Raw genomic sequence first — 20,454 nt, forward strand, 5'->3', positions numbered from 1 at the left:
TTATGAGCCGCTTTATCTGAGGCTATGAGAGGAGCTCAAACTTATGTGACCGCTCTCCTCGGCATCCGGACACGCCCCCCCGAGCCCTCTTTTTTTATTAGTCACCATGTCCGGTTTGAAGAGGTCTTGTGGTGCCAAAACAGTGGAAAACCCCCAAAAGTGACCTCAATTTGGAAACTAGACCCCTTGAGGAATCCATTGTAGTTTTCTTGGGGTGCATGCAGCTTTTTGATCAGTCTTTATTCTATTTTTATGTGGCGCGGTGACTAAAAAACCGCAATTCTACTATTGTTTTTTTGTTCTATTTTTTTCACAGCGTTCACCGTGTGCTATAAATGACATATTCACTTTATTCTGCGGGGCGATACGATTACGGCGATACCAGATGTTTATAGTTTTTTTATGTCTTATGGCGTTTGCACAATAAAATACGTTTTGTAATAAATCATTCACTTTTTGTGTTACCTTATTCTAAGAGCCAGAACGTTTTTATTTTTCCTTCAAAAAAGCCGTGCGAGGACTTATTTTTTGCGTAACGAACTGTAGTTTTGATCAGTACCATTTTTAGGTACATGCGACTTTTTGATCTCTTTTTATTCCATTTTTTAGGCGGTCAAGTGACCAAACAATTGTTATTGTGGTACGGTTTATTATTTATTTTTTTTACGCCGTTCACCGCGCGGGATAAATAACGAAATAATTTTGTAGTTCAGGCCGTTACGGACGCGGCGATACCAATTATGTATAGTTTATTTGTTTATTTATTTATTTATTTTAATAATAAAGACTGACAAGGGAAAAAGGGGGTTTTTAACTTTTATTACTTTTAAAACGTTTATTTTCTTATTTTTACACAACTTTTTTTTACTTTTTTTTAACTTTTTTACTTTGTCCCATTAGGGGACTTGAGGGCAGGAGCCCCTGATCGCTATTCTAATACACTGCACTACATGCGTAGTGCAGTGTATTAGAACTGTCAGCTACTCACTGACAGCAAGCATAGTGGGTCCTGACTCTGTCAGGACCCACTAGGCTTCCGTCTATGGCATAGCCGGACGCCATTTTTTGGTGTCCGGTTGCCATAGTCACCATCGCCGGCCGCTATCGTGTAGCAGGCCGGCGATGGCGGATTAACCCCTAAGAAGCCGCGATCGCTATTGAACGCGGCTTCTGAGGGGTTAAATCTGCGGGGACCACCGCGATCGGTCCCGGCACATTGAGCAGTGATAGTCTGCTGTCGGAAACAGCAGCTATCACAGCTCATGCACGCGCCCCGCGCGAACGGCGCCGTGTTTACTCCATGACATACTATTATGTCATGGAGCGCGAACGATGCACTTACCATGACATAATAGTATGTCCTGGAGCGTTAAGGGGTTAAAAATGGCTCGTGGCTGGGTCTTCCAGCACGACAATGACCCGAAACATACAGCCAAGGCAACAAAGGAGTGACTCAGAAAGAAGCACATTAAGGTCATGGAGTGGCCTAGCCAGTCTCCAGACCTTAACCCCATCGAAAACGTATGGAGGGAGCTGAAGATCCGAGTTGCCAAGGGACAGCCTCGAAATCTTAATGATTTACAGATGATCTGCAAAGAGGAGTGGGCCAAAATTCCATCTAACATGTGTGCAAACCTCATCATCAACTACAAAAAACGTCTGATTGCTGTGCTTGCCAACAAGGGTTTTTCCACCAAGTATTAAGTCTTGTTTGCCAAAGGGATCAAATACTTATTTCTCTGTGCACAATGCAAATAAATATATATAATTTTGACTATGTGATTTTCTGTTTTTGTTTTTTTTTTAGATAATCTATCTCTCACTGGTAAAATTAACCTAGCCTAAAAATTCTAGACTGTTCATGTCTTTGACAGTGGGCAAACTTACAAAATCAGCAAGGGATCGAATACTTATTTCCTTCACTGTACCTGTCGTGGATTTTTGAACCAGTGCCACATCCATTTCAGCCTGTATACTAGGACATTTTCATCTGACGGTGCAAAGGTCGCTTTCATCATCTCTCTCCTCACTGGCAAGGCTCTTGCATGGGCGAACCCTATCTGGGAGAAACAAGGACCAGAGACCCGTGACTTCCAAGCCTTCCTCCGGACTTTTCGCATGGTGTTTGAGGAGCCTGGACGGGTCTCATCTGCAGTGGCTCCCTTGATTAAACTACGCCAAGGAGACACTTCCGCACCCTTGCGGGAGGAATGTTATGGAACAATGAGGCCCTGGTGCCTGCATTCTGGCATGGACTGTCTCCTAAAATTAAGGACAAACTTGCCGCTCGAGGCCTGCCATATACCCTGGATGACCTCATCCTTCTGTCCGCCCGGATTGATATGCAGATCCGAGAACGCCTCCAAGAGGTTCATCGGGAGGGAGGCCTTCCTAGTCTGGTCCCTACTTTGCAGCAACCCCTGCTGTCCTCAGATGTTGATCCTCCTAAGGAGTCTGTGATGATGGACCAGTGTAAGCTATCCACCCAGGAGAGACAACGCAGACGCACTTAGGGACTCTATATTGCGGCTTCGGTGGCCATCTTGTGCACCTGTGTCCCCAAAGATCCCAAAGCCTAGGGTTGCTAGGAGAGGCAACCTTGGGTAAGAAAGGACTTCTGTCTAAATTGTCTATACCAGTGACCATAGTGTCCGGCGAGAGAACGCATCAGGTCTCTGCGTATATGGACTCTGGATTCGCTGCTAATTTCATCTGTAGAGACCTGGTGGATCTTCTTCAATTACCCACCACCCCCTGGAGACGCCATTGACGGTTGCATCAGTGAATGGACTACCTCTGCCAGACCCAGTTATAGCTGTGCATCCTCTGTCGGTGCTGGTGCACTCCTGTTCCAGAGAGTCTCCAAGGGCAAGTCAATAGTATGTGGATATTTTTCTAAGATCTTCTCTTACGCAGAACGCAACTACTCGATTGGGGATCGGGAGTTACTGGCCATCAAATTGGCCCTGGAGGAGTGGAGACATCTACTAGAGGGCGCAGCTCATCCCATCCTGATTTTTACAGACCACAAGAATCTGACCTACCTCCAGAAGTTCCAACGGCTGAACCCTCGTCAGGCCAGGTGGTCGCTGTTCTTTACCAGGTTCCAGCTTGAGCTCCATTTTCGCCCAACAAGAATGTGAGGGTCGATGCCTTGTCCAGGTCTTTTGAGACAGAAGATACCATGGAGATTCCACAGAACATCATTGATCCATCTTGCATTGTCTCTGTCAATCCCCTGCAAGTTGGGGACATTTATCCAGGGAGGACTTTTGTGCGCCTGGCTGATCGCGGAAGAATCCTCCGCTGGGGACACTCCTCTAGACTGGCAAGTCACACGGGGACCCGTAAGACTCGGGATCTGATTGCTCATCATTTCTGGTGGCCCACGCTGCCCAAGGACATTATGGACTTCATTTCTTCCTGTTCTGTATCTGCAGCCAACAAGGTCGCTAACTACAAACCTGCTGGTCTGCTCCAGCCATTGCCTGTGCCCAATGCTCCCTGGCAGCATATAGCTATGGACTTTATTACGAACCTGCCTCTTTCTGCCGGATGCAGTACTGTCTGGGTGGTGGTGGATCGATTTTCAAAGATGGCCCACTTCGTTCCTCTGACCGGTCTTCCTTCTGCTCCTCTGCTGGCCAAGCTGTTCATCCAACACTTCTTCCGCCTGCATGGCTTGCCACAACATATCGTGTCTGATTGGGGAGTTCAGTTCACCTCGAATTTCTGGTGAGCCCTCTGCAGACTCCTAGGTATAAAGTTGGACTTTTCCTCGGCCTACCATCCTCAGTCCAATGGTCAGGTCGAGAGGATCAATCAGATCTTGGAGAACTACCTACGCCACTTCATCTCCAAGCAGCATGATGACTGGGTGCAGTTGCTTCCGTGGGCTGAGTTCTCTTACAACAATCATACCAGCGAGTCCACACAGAAGACACCGTTCCTTATTGTCTATGGCCAGCACCCAAGAATTCCTCTCCCGGTCCCTGTTACATCCGAGGTGTCAGCTGCTGACACGGCCTTTGGGGACTTTCCGCAGATCTGGCAGCAGACTCGCTCCTCCATCCTGCTGGTGGTCGACCGCATGAAGCGGAAGGCGGACACAAGGAGAACAGAACCCCTCAGTTTCTTCCTGGCACGAAGGTCTGGCTGTCCTCCAGGAATATTCGACTGAGGGAGGAGCTCCCTCCGCTCTGAACTAATTCTGAAGCAGGGAGCTGATAGTTTCCTGCTTCAGAATTAGTGGCTACTCCTTGAGCGGAATCCCCATTGCCGATGATCTGGACATTGACGTCAGTGTCTCCTCCTGGAGCGGAATCCCTGGCCAGAGCCGGCAACAGGGATTCGGTCAAGGAGTATCCACTGACGTCACTGTCCATATATGGACAGTAACATCAGGGCTTCCCTCTAGGAGCGGTATCCCCGGCCTATGCTCTGGCTGGGGATTCCGCTTCTAGAGGGAGTCTCAATGGCGCTGTCTACAGGGTGGGGGTAGCACTATCTACAGGGGGGTGGCACTATCAACATGGAAACTGTGGCACTATATAGGGGCACTATCTACATGGGCACTGTGGCACGATCGAGAGGGCACTGTCGCTTTATATATGGGCACTGGCACTAGGGGCAGCTTTGGGGGTATTATAATGTATAAGGGCAGCTAGGGGGGCATTATACTGTATGGGGAGGCTATTGAGGCATTATGCTATAGGGGGGCTTTAAGCTGTATGTGGACAGCTATGGGGCTTTATACTGTATGGGGAAGTTATGGGGCATTATACTGTATGGGGCAGCTATGGGGGCATTATATTGTATGGGGCATCTGTATGGGCATTTTACTGTATGGGGCAGCTATGGGGCATTATGTTGTATGGGGAATTTGTTTGGGTATTATACTGCATGGGGGCATCTGTGTGGGCATTATACAACATGGGAGAATCTATGTGGGCATTTTACTGTATGGGTGCATTTGTGTTGCTCTTATACTGTATGGTTGCATTATACTGTATGGTGGCAGCAAGAGGGCAATATACTTTGGCACTACCTACATGGGCACTGTGTCACTATCTAAAAGGGCATTGGAACTAGGGGAAGCTAAGGGGCATTATACTGTATGGGGGCAGCTATGGGGGCATTATGCTGCATGGGGAAAGCTATGGGGGCGTTATGCTGTATGGGGGAAGCTATGGGGGCGTTATGCTGTATTTGGAAATTTGTTTGAGCATTATACTGCATGGGGGCATCTGTATGGGCATTATACTGCATGGGAGAATATGTGTGAGCTTTATACTGTATGGGTGCAACTGTGTTAGCTTTATACTGTATGGGTGCATCTATGGGGCATTATACTGTATGGTGGCAGCTAGAGGGCACTATACTGTGTAGGGGCAGCTACTCGGTATTATACTGTGTGGTGGTGTTACGATACTGGCGAACACTGCTGGAATCCTATGGTCAGAAGTAGCGAGCGGAGCACAGTGCAGAACCCGGTGAGACGTCCCCAGGAACAGTGCGTGGAAGGGTGGAACACGAGTAGAAGTAGATAGCAAGGAAGTAGGAACAGTCTGGCAAAGACAGTTCTCAGGAGCAGGAGACTGGAACAAGTCACAATACTCAAGCACTGTTTGGTATTCCATGTGGTCTGATGTAGGCCCAAACAGGAAACAAGGTGGTTCCACACGATGCAACATTTGCCATCTTGGTTAAGGGCAAGTTTAAGGGCAAAACAGCAGCCTCCAGTGGTAAGGAGTAAAAGTGCAGCACAATTCTTCAAAGTGTAAAACAGCGGCCACTAGTGGTAATTTTGCAGTATAACAACAGAATCCTGACAGGTGGGCACTATGGGAGCATGATACTGTGTGAGCTGAATCTGGTGTGTATCGGCGGAGATTGGGTGGGATTTGAGGCGTGGCTTAAAAGAAAAAAATGGTCCCTCTTTGTGATACTTGAAAATTAAGTTAAGGCTCCAATAAGTCAGGAAAGAAAAATATCCAGTTGTGCAGCCCGAGGGGAACATTTCTTCTGTTTCAGGAGGTGAATTATCAAGGCACTAAAATTAGGGAACCAGGAAGGGGAGGGCCCAAACATACCTGCTGGAAGCGAGGGTTCCTGTATTATACAAGGACAACACTTCCCAGCAAAATACCTCAAACTCAAAAGGTGCGGAGTCTGGACCAAAAGGGGGATAAGGAAGGACATTTATCAGTGTGACACCGGCCTGTGCAGAAAGGATTGTGTCACAGCGTAACACACATCTATAGATTTTTTTAAATTATTTTTTTACCTTATTATTATACCACCTGACTATGCCCCTGATGTACTCTGTCCAGCTCACATATGCCCTACATTATAAACAGAAACACCAGTAAGACTCCAAACAAAACTATTACCAAGCAAAATCCACGCTCCAAAATCCAAATGGCGCTCCCTCTCTTCTGAGCCCTACAATGTGCCCAAACAGCTGTTTACTTCCACATATATGCCATACCCGGGAAAACCCTTTTAACATTTTTTTGATGTGTGTGTCCCCAATGGCACAAGCTGGGCACTACATATTTGCCACTGAATTGGCATATCTAGGCAAAAATTTTAATTTCCACCTTCCGCAGCGCAATCATTTATGGAAAAGACCTGTGGGGTGAAAATGCTCACTACACCCCTTAATAAATGCCTTGAGGGGTGCAGTTTCCAAAATGGGGTCACTTGTCAGGGTTTTTTTTTATTTCACATCAGAGCCTCTGCAACTGTGAACCAATACTGTGTAAGTCGCCAAATTAGGCCTCCATTTCACATGGTGCTCTTTCACTCCTGAGCTTGGTCGAATGTCCAGGCAAAAGATTAGGGTCACATGTAGGGTGTTTCTAAAACCGGGAAACACAGCATAATAATTAGAGAGCTGTCTTGTTATGGTGGCACAAGCTGGGCACCACATATTGGCATATCTATGGAAAAAAAATCCCATTTTCACTCTGCAACATCAATTGCACACTAATTTCTGGCAAACACCTGCGGGGTTAACATGCTCACTGCACCCGTAGATGAATACCTTGAGGGGTGTTGTTTCCAAAATGGGATCACTTCTGGGGGGGATCCACTGTTTTGGTCCCATAGGGACTTTGCAAATGCGACATAGCGCCCAGAAACCAATTCAGCAAAATCTGTACTCCAAAAGCAAATGGTGCTCCTTTCCTTCTGAGCCCTACTGTGTGCCCAAACAGCAGTTTATGACCACATATGGGGTATTGCCGTACTCGGGGGAAATTGCTTTACAAGTGTTGGGGGTTCTTTTTTTTCCTTTATTTGTTGAGAAAATGAAAAATCTTGAGCTAAATCTACGTCTTATTGAAGAAAAGGGATTTTTTTTATTTTCACTGCCCAATTCTTTGAAACACCTGTGGGGTCAAAATGCTTACTACACCCCTAGATGGATTCTTGAAGGGGTGTAGTTTCCTGAATGGAGTCACTTTTTTGGCGTTTTCACTGTTTTGGTCCCTTAGGGGCTTTGCAAATTTGAGCTCCATAAGCCAAATGGCGCTCTTTCCCTTCTAAGCCCTGCCGTGGGTCCAAACAGCCGTTTATGACCACATGTGTGGTATTGTTTTACTCGGGAGAAATTGCTTTACAAATGGTGCAGTGCTTTTTCTCCTTTAGTCCTTTTGGAAATTAGAAAAATTAGCTAAACCTAAATTTTCTTTGAAAGAATGTAATTTTCATTTTCACGGCCCACTTTCAATAATTTCTGCAAAAAACCTGCGGAGTCAAAATGCTCACTATACCCTTAGATAATTTCCTCAAGGGTTGTAGTTTCCCAAATGTGGTCACTTTTGGGGGATTTCCACTGTTTTGGCACCGCAAGAGCGCTTCAAACCTGACATGGTGCCTAAAATATTTTCTAATAAAAAGAAGGCCCCAAGATCCTCTAGGTCCTCCTTTGCTTCTGAGGCCGGTGCTTCAGTCCATTAACACAATAGGGCCACATGTGGGATATTTCTAAAAACTGCAGAATCTGGACAATAAATATTGAGTTGCATTTCTCTGGTAAAACTTTCTGTATTACAAAAAAAATAGATCAAAAAATAAATTTCTGCAAAAAAAAATGAAATTTGAAAATTTCACCTCTACGTTGCTTTAATTTCTGTGAAACGTCTAAAGGATTAAGAATTTTTCTAAATGCTATTTTGAATACTTTGAGGGGTGAAGTTTTTAAAATGGGGTGACTTTTTGGGGGTTTCTAATATATAAGGCCCTCAAAGCCACTTCACAACTGAACTGGCCCCTGTAAAAATAGCCTTTTGAAATTTTCTTGAAAATGTGAGAAATAACTGCTAAAGTTCTAAGCCTTGTAATATCCTAGAAAAAGATGAGGATGTTCAAAAAACGATGCCAATCTAAAGTAGACATATAGGGGATGTTCTGTCTTACAGGCAAATACATTTAAATTTAGAAAAATGCTAATTTTTGCAATTTTTCACTAAATTTTGGTGTTTTTCACTAAGAAATATTGAATTTATCGACCAAATTTTTCCACTATAATAAAGTACAATAAGTCACGAGAAAACAGTCTCAGAATAGCTTGGATAGGTAAAAGCATTCCCAAGTTATTACCACATAAAGTTACACATGTCAGATTTGAAAAAATGGGTCTGGTCCGGAAGGCCAAAATGAGCTTGGTCCTCAAGGGGTTAAAGTTAGGACGTATGCATTTGTATGAATGCTCGTTACAGATCATTGCCCCATGTAAACGTGGCCGCACTTTTTTGTTTTATCGGCTGATCGCATACTTTATGCTAGCCGAAAATATTATGGCCTACACGGGCAGCACACTTTCTGTGTAAACGGGAGTGTGCTTCTAACTAAAAGCAAACTGTATGGGGACGAATTGTGGTAAGTGTAGCTAAACGTTTGACAAACTTCTGACATGTCATAGTGACATGTCAGTAGTTTGGATTGGTGGGGGTCTGACCACTGATAACACCCACCAATAGCTAGAGCGAAGCAGTTGAAGATCTCGCGTGACCGCTCAGCTGCTTCGTGTCTGTTCGGCTTTTTTCGGAAAGCCGATGTATCGGAGTACGGGCTCATAAGACTTTCTATTGAATCCGTACACCGATACATTTATTTACGGAAAAAGACGAACAGACATGAAGCGACTGAGCGCTCACACGAGTGCTTCAGCTGCTTCATTCTAGCGATTGGTGGGGGTCTCAGTGCTCAGACCCCCACCAATCCAAACTTCTGACATGTCACTATGACATGTCAGAAGTTTGTCAAACATTCGATTGTTCGTCCCCATAATCACGATCATTGCGTCATGTAAATGAAGCGAAAGACTTTCAATATACTGTACATGTTTATTATTGTCAATTGGCGATCATTACCAGGCAGGAAAAGTACCCTTGAAAAACACAGATGCACTGTAATAATTGCTGTTATACACTTTTGATTAGACTTTTAGATAGTTTTGCAATCCCATGATCCTCCAAGAATACAATATATATATTATAAAGGAAAAAGTGCTACCAATACATAACATACTGTAGTTAATAGTTTATGCACTTCCGAAAAACGAAATTGTGCTACTAAAAAAAAAAGGTAAATTAGGAGAAAGAAACTAAGATGGCACACATTTGGGGGAAAAAGCCATATAGACCACTTATTAATATTTTCAAGACAAAAATACTCGTTGCCTTAGGTTTTGTTACAATTTACAACAACAGTCATCCATTCAGGCACGAGCGGTGCCTGAACAGTGGGCGCGAAACCGCTTTGACGTCGTCACATAATATAGGAAACAGTTCACGTGAGCATCAATTGTAGTGAGGCGGAGGGTTGTTCTTTGGGCGTTTAGGGTAGGTTGAGGGGCGGAGTCGCTGCAATGGTGGGTGTGGAAAAACCCTCGGGGCGGTGCTGTTGGTTCTCCTGCCGAACGGTTCATCATGGCTGCCGTCATATCACCGTCGAGGCCTCCGTGCGACAGTGATCCAGCCACCCCTGTAGCGCCTTCCCTTAAGGTGAGATGCTTCGCGTCTTCATGTAGAATATGTATCGTGTTAATACTGGGCCAGAGTGCGTGTTCTCATCAGGTTATCGCGCACAGGGCTTTCCAGATGCAATTGTAGTTTGATGTACACTCGCATACAGGGCGACCTTACACAGACTGAGATAAAGATGCTGGGGGTTTCTTTATGAAATGTTATTTTTGTTCTCTTTTGCTTTTTTTTTTTAAAATACCCCTTTTAATTATAACTGCTTATCTTGTCTTTTGCTTCGAGTTCACCATCATGTATGGAATAGTATGGCAGTCTTGTGGTGGTAAGATATTTAACATATCATTAGATAATATAAATAGTTATGGCAAAAAGGTGGAGAGCGGATGCTGGGATGTAACCAGGGAACACTGGGCCCCATAGCATACTTCTGACTGGGGCCCCCTCCCCCGGGTGCCACACACAGCCCGCCCATGTAGATTCCCCCCCCCCCTGTAGACCATACGGCACCCCCCTGTAGACCGTGCCATACGGCCCCCCCCTGTAGACCGTGCCATACTGCCCCCCCCTGTAGACCGTGCCATACTGCCCCCCCCTGTAGACCGTGCCATACGGCCCCCCCCTCCCTGTAGACCGGGGCCATACGGCTCCCCCCCTCCCTGTAGACCGGGGCCATACGGCTCCCCCCCTCCCTGTAGACCGGGGCCATACGGCTCCCCCCCCCCCTGTAGACCGGGGCCATACGGCTCCCCCCCTCCCTGTAGACCGGGGCCATACGGCTCCCCCCCTCCCTGTAGACCGGGGCCATACGGCTCCCCCCCTCCCTGTAGACCGGGGCCATACGGCTCCCCCCCCTCCCTGTAGACCGGGGCCATACGGCTCCCCCCCCCTCCCTGTAGACCGGGGCCATACGGCTCCCCCCCCCCCCCTGTAGACCGGGGCCATACGGCTCCCCCGTAGACCGGACCGTGCAGCACAATGCCCCATAGTGTAATGTTCCCCATAGCTGCCCCACATAGTGCAATGCCTCCTATAGCTGCCCCCACAGTACATTGCCCCCATAGCAGCCACCACAGTACATTGCTCCCATAGCAGCCACCACAGTACATTGCCCCCCGTAGCAGCCACCACAGTATAATGCCCTCCGTAGCAGCCACCACAGTATAATGCCCTCCGTAGCTGTCCCCACAGTATAATGCCCTCCGTAGCTGTCCCCACAGTATAATGCCCCCCGTAGCTGTCCCCACAGTATAATGCCCCCCGTAGCTGTCCCCACAGTATAATGCCCCCCGTAGCTGTCCCCACAGTATAATGCCCCCCGTAGCTGTCCCCACAGTATAATGCCCCCCGTAGCTGTCCCCACAGTATAATGCCCCCCGTAGCTGTCCCCACAGTATAATGCCCCCCGTAGCTGTCCCCACAGTATAATGCCCTCCGTAGCTGTCCCCACAGTATAATGCCCCCCGTAGCTGTCCCCACAGTATAATGCCCCCCGTAGCTGTCCCCACAGTATAATGCCCCCCGTAGCTGTCCCCACAGTATAATGCCCCCCGTAGCTGTCCCCACAGTATAATGCCCCCCGTAGCTGTCCCCACAGTTTATAGCCCCATATAGTAATAGGCTCCCCATATAGTATAATGCTCCTATAGCTGCCACCATATCGGCCCCCCTTCCCTACCAAGTATAATGCCCCATCGTGCCTAATAGAAAAAGAATAACATAATTACTTCCCTATCCCCGTTCCCACGATGGGTGGAGGATCCTTCTCTGGTCTGTGCTGTTAGTGACTCGGCGCAGACAGGCACGATGACGTCACTACATCGCGCCTGCCTGTGCCGAGCCACTCGTGGCAGAGTGAATGCTCGACCAGGGATCTGTTGCTCCAGCATTCAGGAAGAGGGACAAGCGCGGCCAGCGCTGTATGGCTACGGGGAACCCTGCGGGACCCTCATGCTTAGGGGCCCAATCACAATTGCGACCGTTGCGACCCCTAGAGCTTCGCCGCTGTTGCAGTAGCCTATGGCAGAGCAGGGAGATACCTCCCTGCTCTGTCATAGTGTTCAATAGCATCTGCGCCCCAAGGACGCAGATACCATTGTAGGGTTGTTACGATACCAGAATTTGGACTTCGATTCCGATACTCTGTGTAGTATTGTTATTCTTTTATACCAAACGATACTTTGCCAACAGTAATAAAAAAAAAGTTCTTCCATTTTCTGATGTGAGGCGCGAGGTGTGATTAATTTTGAATGTGCCTCACATTAATAATAATTAACCCCATCATGTTTCTCAGTCATAATGGGTTAATGTGTAAGGTACATGATGGGGTTAATTACTATTAGGCCTCATTTACACGAGCGTGTGCGTTTTGCGCGCGCAAAAAACGCTGCATTTTGCGCGCGCAAAAGGCACTTGGCAGCTCCGTGTGTCATCCGTGTATGATGCGCGGCTGCGTGATTTTCGCGCAGCCGCCATCATAGAGATGAGGCTAGTCGACGCCCGTCACTGTCCAAGGTGCTGAAAGAGCTAACTGATCGGCAGTAACTCTTTCAGCACCCTCGACAGTGAATGCCAAACACAATATACACCAACCTGTGAATAAAAAAAGACTTTCATACTTACCAAGAACTTCCTGCTTCCCCCAGTCCGGGCTCCCGGCCGTTGCCTTGGTGACGCGTCCCTCTCTTGTCATCCGGCCCCACCTCCCAGGATGACGCCGCAGTCCATGAGACCGCTGCAGCCTGTGCTTGGCCTGTGATTGGCTGCAGCTGTCACTTGGACTGAACTGCCATCCCGGGAGGTCGGACCGGAGTTATCGGTAAGTCAGAACGTCTTTTTTTTTTTACAGGTTCATGGATTTTCGGAGCGGAAGTCACTGTCCATGGTGCTGAACCAGTTTAACGCTTTCAGCACCGTGGACAGTGACTGTCTCCTGACGTCGCGTACCCGAACATTTTTTTACCGGTTTCGGTCAAAACGAGTTTGGCCGAACCCGGGGAAGTTCGGTGCGCTCATCTCGAATTTGACACTCCGTTTGGATGTTTGTAAACAGAAAAGCACGTGGTGCTTTTCTGTTTACATTCAGGAGTTTGACAGCTCTTGCGCGAATCACGCAGTTCGCACGGAAGTGCTTCCGTGCGGCATGCGTGGTTTTCACGCACCCATTGACTTCAATGGGTGCGTGAGTGCGCGAAAAACGCCCGATTATAGAACATGTCGTGAGTTTTTTTTTCTGCGCACACGCGCTGAGCGTAATTCACGCATCGTCTAAACTGCCCCATTGACTAATATAGGTGCGTACGACATGCGTGCAAAGCACGCGCGTATATTACGTTCGTGTAAATGAGGCCTTAATGTGAGTTACATTTAAAATTCATCGCACCTTGTGTTAATAAGTGAAAGAAAGCCCTTTTTTTTTTTTTTTTTTTTACAGCATACACCTAAATGACGCCAAAAATTTGTTGTTCAGGTTATTACGGCCGCGCCAATACCGAATGTGTATATTTTATGTATTGAGACTTATTTTAATGTTTATTGTAAAAAATGTGTGTATGTGTTTTTTATTTCTTTAACATTACTTTGTTATTTTTAAAAAGCTTTATTGTACTGGCATATATCTATATGCCAGTACATTAGCCTGTGGACGGATAGTACACAGGCAGTTGTTAGGACATACCTAAGTACGCCCTAACAGGAAATACGGCCCTGGGGTCCTTCAATGGACCCTGGGTTGTCTGCCCATATATGGTATGACCCTCAATCGCATCACAGGGATTCCCTGTCACGCCATCCATGGGGCATCCCAATGCTGCGGTCAGCTTTGATTGCAGCATTCAGGGGAATAGCGGTCAGAGATGAGAGGTTTCTCTCATCTCCGCCGTTAGAGCCGGGCTGCGGCTGTTTAATACAGTCATTGCCCCGCTCCTGACAATAAGTGCGCACGCTGTCAGTATGAGGTGATGCGACTAGCGCTGAACTAATGAGCGGCGGTGCAGGCACTGAACACAGAACATGGGGGTGATTTGCAGTGTGCCCGCCATGTTCTGTCTTCAGTGCCGGCACTCATTCGTGCAGAGCTGGTCTCATCACATCATACTGACCACGAGCACATGTCAGGACTCAGGAGCGGGCACTGGCTGTATTACACAGCTGCAGCCCTGCTCTCATACATTCATGTGTTACTATACTTAGCTGTGCAGCTGCACAGCTTAGTATCGAAATTCATGAAATAACGGTATCGAAACGTTTGAGGGTTAGCTGATGGCTTCTGATAAAGGGCTGTCTTTTTGTAACAAGCCCTTTTTAACCCCTTCCCGCCCAATCACGTACAGTTACGTGATTAAAGCTGATGTCTTACCGCCTTTTCACGTAACTGTACGTGATGGAGATGAAGCTGGCTCAGGAGCTGAGCCAGCGACATCACCGCCGGGTGACAGCTGTATGTTACAGCTGTCACCCTGAGGTATCGGCCAGGACCGGAACTAGCATCCGATCCGGCCGATTAACCCCTCACATGCTGCGTTCAATAGAGATCGCAGCATGTGAGGAGTTTATAGCCACCGGCACCCCAGCAACGTGATCGCTGGTTTGCCGGTGGCTGCAATAGCGATCGGAGGGCTTATACTTGCCTCCCGGTCCACCAGTAACGGAATCCTCCTATGCCCCGTCGTCGGCGGCGCCCCGGAGGCATCCGGTACCATCGGCAAGATGGCGCCGGCTCAGCTTCCGGCTCAGAAGCTGAGCCGGCGTCATCAGCAGTGGGTGTCCGCTGTATGTTACAGCGGACACACCGATCTATCGCCAGGAACCGGAGCTAGCTCCGATTCCTGGCATTAACCCCTACGATGCAGCGATCCATTGTGATTGCTGCATCCTAGAGGTTTGTAGCAAATCGGCAGCCTTGCCACGCGATGGCAAGGCTGGCGACTGCTACTATGGCAACAGGAGCCCTAACAATGGACTCCTGTCTGCCATTACGTAAGCTGATTAGGCCCCGCCCAGAGGCGGAGCCTGATCGGCTTGCTGTCAGTGAACAACTGACAGTTCCAATACATTGCACTACTTAGGTAGTGCAATGTATTAGAACATCAAACAAACAGTTGGACCTTCAAGTTCCCTAGTGGGACTAAAAAAAGTGTAAAAAAAGTAAAAATAAAAGTTGTAAAACATACAATTAAATAAAGAAGCAAAAAGCACGGCGCCACATAGTGCAGGACAAAAAAAGAGTAGAGAACGTAGTTAATATGCTCACCACGTGGAGGTTGGTAAAGGCAATAGGTAAATCCACTAGTGCTGCTGCCAGGATCCGAGCCGGTGAAACAACCGGTCACCGCTAATTAGAACACATGGGGAAAATGAAAAAAAGAGAGGATCCTATAGGGCGCTGCTGTGTGGCTGGATTAAATAATCAGTAGTGGTAGGAAATATATAAACAAATATTTATTGAACACATGAAGGGCTACGCGTTTCAACACTGAACCAGTGTCTTCCTCATGCCTGATTATTTAATCCAGCCACGCAGCAGCGCCCTTTAAAACATACAATAAAAGTTTCAAGTAATAAAATAAAACACAATCGCCCTTTTTCCCTTATCAAGTCATTTATTATTGAAAAAAATAATAAAGCCATACATATTTGGTATCGCTGGGACCATAACGACCTAAACTATAAAAATATGATGTTATTTATCCAGCGCAGTGAACGCCGTAAAAAAAAAATCTTAAAAACACTGCCATAATTACTGTTTTTTTGGTCACCGTCTTCCAAAAATTGAAATAAAAAGTGATCAAATAGTCGCATGTATCCAAAAATGGGACCTATAAAATCTATACCTCGTCTCGCAAAAAACAAACCCTCACACAGCTCCATCGACGAAAAAATTTAAAAGTTATGGCTCTCACAACTTGGCGACAGAAAAATTACATTCTCTTTCCAAAAGTAATTTTATTGTGCAAAAAGTTACAAAAAAGTGGTATAAATTTGGTATCGACGGAATCGTACTGACCCGCAGAATAAAGGTAACATGTAGTTTATAACGCATGGTGAACGCTGTATATATAAAAAAAAAAAACTATGGCAGAATTGCTGTTTTTTTGTCACCTTGCCTCCCAAAAAAAGGATAACAAGTGATCAAGAAGTTGCATGTACCCCAAAATGGTACCAATAAAAGCTACAGCTCGTCCCGTAAAAAAACAGCCCTCATACCACTACGTCTATGAAAAAATAAAATAAGTTAAGGCTCCAATAAGTCAGGAAAGAAAAATATCCGGTTGTGCCGGCCCGAGGGGAACATTTCTTCTGTTTCAAAAGGCGATGTATCAAGGCACTAAAATTAGGGAACTAGGAAGGGGAGGGCCCAACCATATCCGCTGGAAGCGAGGGCGTCCGTATTATACCAGGGATACACTTTCCCGGCAAAATTCCCCAAACTGCAAAGGTGCGGAGTGCGGGATAAGGAAGGACGCCAGTTATCAGTGCGACACCTGCCTGTGCAGAAAGGATCGATCACAGCGTAACACAAATCTATGGATTATTTTATTTTTTTACCTTATTATTATACCACCTGACTATGCCCCGATGTACTCTGCCGAGCTAACATATGCCCCACATTATAAACGGAAACACCAGTAAGACTCCAAACAAAACTATTACCAAGCAAATTCCACGCTCCAAAAGCCAAATGGCGCTCCCACCCATCTGAGCCCTACAGCATGCCCAAACAGCTGTTTACGTCCACATATATGGCATCGCCATACCCGGGAGAACCCTTTTAACAATTTTTAAGGTGTGTGTCCCCAGTGGCACAAGCTGGCCACGACATATTTGACAATGAATTGGCATATCTAGGGCAAAATTTTAATTTGTACCTTCGGCAGCACAATCATTTATGGAAAAGACACGTGGGGTGAAAATGCTCACTACACCCCTTAATAAATGCCTTGAGGGGTGTAGTTTCCAAAATGGGGTCACTTCTCAGTGGTTTCTTTTATTTCACATCAAAGCCTCTGCAATTGTGAACCAATACTTTATATGTCGCCAAATTAGGCATCAATTTTACATGGTACTCTTTCACTCCTGAGCCCTGTCGAATGTCCAGGCAAAAGATTAGGGCCACATGTAGGGTGCTTCTAAAACCGGGAAACACCGCATAAAAATTGAGAGCTGTCTTGTTATGGTGGCACAAGCCGGGCACCATATATTGGCGTATCTAAGGAAAAATTCCCATTTTCACTCTCCCACATCGTGTGCACACGAATTTCTGCAAAACACCTGTGGGGTTAACATGCTCACTACACCCCTAGGTGAATACCTTGAGGGTGTTGTTTCCAAAATGGAATCACTTCTGGGGGGGATCCACTATTTTGGTTCCACAGGGACTTTGCAAATGCAACATAGCGACCAGAAACCAAATGCAGCAAAATCTGTACACCAAAAGCAAATGGCGCTCCTTCCCTTCTGAGCCCTGCCGTGTGTCTAAACAGCAGTTTATGACCACGTGTGGGGTATTGCCGTACTCCAGAGAAGTTGCTTTACAAATGTTGGGGTTCTTTTTTTCCTTTTATTTGTTGAGAAAATTAAAAATTTTGAGCTAAAGCTACAATTTTTTTTATTTTCACTGCCCAATTTTAATAAAATCTATGAAACACCTGTGGGGTCAAAATGCTCACTACACCCCTAGATGGATTCCTCAAGGGGTGTAGTTTTCTCAATGGAGTCACTTTTTTGGCGTTTTCACTGTTTTGGTCCCTTAGGGGCTTTGCAAATGCGACATGGCCTCCGCAAACCATTCCTGCTAAATTTGAGCTCCAAAAGCCAAATGGCGCTCTTTTCCTTTTAAGCCCTGCCGTGGGTCCAAACAGCTGTTTATTACCACATGTGGGGTATTGTTTTACTCGGGAGAAATTGCTTTACAAATGTTGCGGTGCTTTTTCTCCTTTAGTCCATGTGGAAATTAGAAAAAATTAGCTAAACCTACATTTTCTTTGAAAGAATGTAGATTTTCATTTTCATGGGCCATTTTCAATAATTTCTGCAAAAAACCTGCGGGGTCAAAATGCTCACTACACCCCTAGATGGATTCCTCAAGGGGTGTAGTTTCCCAAATAGGGTCACTTTTGGTGGATTTCCACTGTTTTGGCACCGAAAGAGCCCTTCAAACCTGACATGGTGCCTAAAATATATTCTAATAAAAAGGAGGCCCAAAATCCACTGGGTGCTCCTTTGCTTCTGAGGCCTGTGCTTCAGTCCATTACCACACACGGGCCACATGTGGGATATTTCTAAGAACTGCAGAATCTGGGCAATAGATATTGAGTTGCGTTTCTCTGGTAAAAACTTCTGTGTTACAGAAAAAATAGATTAAAAATGAATTTCTGCAAAAAAAAAATGAAATTTGAAAATTTCACCTCTACGTTGATTTAATTTCTGTGAAACATTTAAAGGGTTAAGAAACTTTCTAAATGCGGTTTTGAATACTTTGAGGGGTGAAGATTTTAAAATGGGGTGACTTTTTGGCGGTTTCTAATATATAAGGCCCTAAAAGCCGCTTCACAACTGAACTGGCACCTGTAAAAATAGCATTTTAAATTTTCTTGAAAATGTGAGAAATTGCTGCTAAAGTTCTAAGCCTTGTGATGTCATAGAAAAAGGACGTTCAAAAAACGATGCCAATCTAAAGTAGACCTATGGGGGATGTTAATTAGCAAAAATTTTGTGTGGTATAACTGCCTGTCTTACAAGCAGATACATTTACATTTAGAAAAATGCTAATTTTTGCAATTTTTCACAAAATTTTGGTGTTTTTTCACTGATAAATATTGAATTTATCTACCACATTTTTCCACTATCATAAAGTCCAATGTCTCACGAAAAAACCATCTCGGAATCGCTTTGATGGGTAAAAGCATTCCGGAGTTATTACCACATAAAGTGAAATATGTCCGATTTGAAAAAATGGGTCTGGTCTTGAAGGCCAAAATGAGCTTGGTCCTGAAGGGGTATTCTCAACTCAGACAGTTACGGTATATCCACAGGAAAGCGGGTCCCACAATTGCGTGATTATTTCCATAACTCCCTTAGAAATGAGTGGAGCGTTCCGCTCACTGGCTTGTCCACTTCTCTGTTCATTCCTTACCTGTTTTGCGACGGGGAGTCATGTGATCCTCAGATCTCCACATAGGCGTGGAACCCAAACCCATTAGCCGTTTATGGCATATCCCGAGGATTTGAGAATACCCCTTTAAGAGTTTTGATATTCCACTTCTGCATCTAGCTGTAATTTTGATATTATTGAAGGTTGTCCAATGTATGTTTACTTTTTTTTTTTTTTGTATGTAATTTTCCATCTTCCAGGAAGATAATTCAAATGATGGAAGAGATCTAGAGGAAAATTCCAATGATGGAAGTCAACCCACCAAAAAAAGGCGTAATGCATCTGGAGAAAGCTCCCCACGTTGTGAAAATTCTAACCAAGATTTTAGGTAATTTGTTTTGTTCTTTTGTACTCATGAATCTTCAAATTTTTTTTTTTTTTCAGGTTTAACCTCTTCAGTGACTTTTCACTTCCTATTTGCAAACTCGAGTAGATATCCTTTTTAACCCCTTCGCGTTCAGCGGCATAATAATCCGTCGCGCTAACTGTATCGTTAGCGCTCAGCGACGGACTATTACGTCGCAGGGAAAATGCATCGCCATTTTCCCCCGGCGCGTGCACGAGCTGTGACAGCTGCTGTTTCCAACAGCAGGCTATCACAGCTCAATACGCCAGGACCTGCCGCGATGGTCCTGCCTCCACGATCGCCACTATTGGTCAGTTAGTGAGCAACTGTCCAATAGTGGCGATCAGTCGCTTCACTTCCTCTCCCTGACCTCACATCCGCCCTGAACGCCCTGTTGGAGTTAGCGAGGCGTTCAGAGCGGTTGTGAGAGAGAGAGAGAAGAGAGAGAGTGAAAAAAAAGTCAAATAAGAAGTTAAAAAACAACTTTTTTCTGCTTCCCACTACCCAGTCCTGTGCCCTTCCTCTTTGTGTTCCCCCCCCCCCACGTTTTTGGTCAGTGATCTCCTATCACTCACCACTTCTTAGTCTTCTGGACCAATTTCTTGGTCCCTGGGGATTATTATTTTTTTTTTCTTCATATAAAACAAAAAATATATAAAAATATAAAAAAAAAATGGTTAGTTTAGCCAATTTTGACAATTTAACTGGTTAGTTTAGTATTGGGGTTAGTTAGTGTCAGGGAACAGTCAAAAAGCGTAGTTAGGTATAGCGTCAGGGAATTTAGCGTCCGTAATCCGCCACCGTAGTTAGATCTAGCGTTAGGGGTCCGTCACCGTAGTTAGGTTTAGCGTCAGGGAAGCTCGTAATAATCTAGATAGGTTTAGTGTCAGGTACCCGTCACAGTAGTTAGGTTTAGTGTTAGGGAAGCTCGGAATAATCTAGTTAGGTTTAGTGTCAGGGAATAGTCG

The 20,454-nt window shown here is 45.8% G+C and overlaps 1 protein-coding gene across 6 annotated transcripts in view; it reads left to right on the forward strand.

Moving 5' to 3' along the window:
* Nucleotides 1-9,861: 9,861 nt before the first annotated feature.
* The window catches only part of PHF10 (PHD finger protein 10), a 243,444-nt gene continuing 232,851 nt past the window's right edge, over nt 9,862-20,454 (forward strand). For 4 of the 6 annotated variants that reach the window (XR_012883215.1, XM_075862734.1, XM_075862732.1 and 1 more), the window contains exons 1-2: nt 9,862-10,013; nt 19,341-19,468. Coding sequence is in view for 5 of the 6 variants with exons in the window: in XM_075862734.1 (XP_075718849.1) it covers nt 9,939-10,013; nt 19,341-19,468 (203 nt within the window). In the remaining variant the exon portion in view is untranslated. The remainder of the gene's footprint in view (nt 10,014-19,340; nt 19,469-20,454) is intronic. The other 2 variants (XM_075862731.1, XM_075862735.1) reach the window with 2 other exon arrangements.

The sequence above is a fragment of the Rhinoderma darwinii genome, chromosome 4 (assembly GCF_050947455.1).
Source record: "Rhinoderma darwinii isolate aRhiDar2 chromosome 4, aRhiDar2.hap1, whole genome shotgun sequence".
Taxonomy (NCBI): domain Eukaryota; kingdom Metazoa; phylum Chordata; class Amphibia; order Anura; family Rhinodermatidae; genus Rhinoderma; species Rhinoderma darwinii.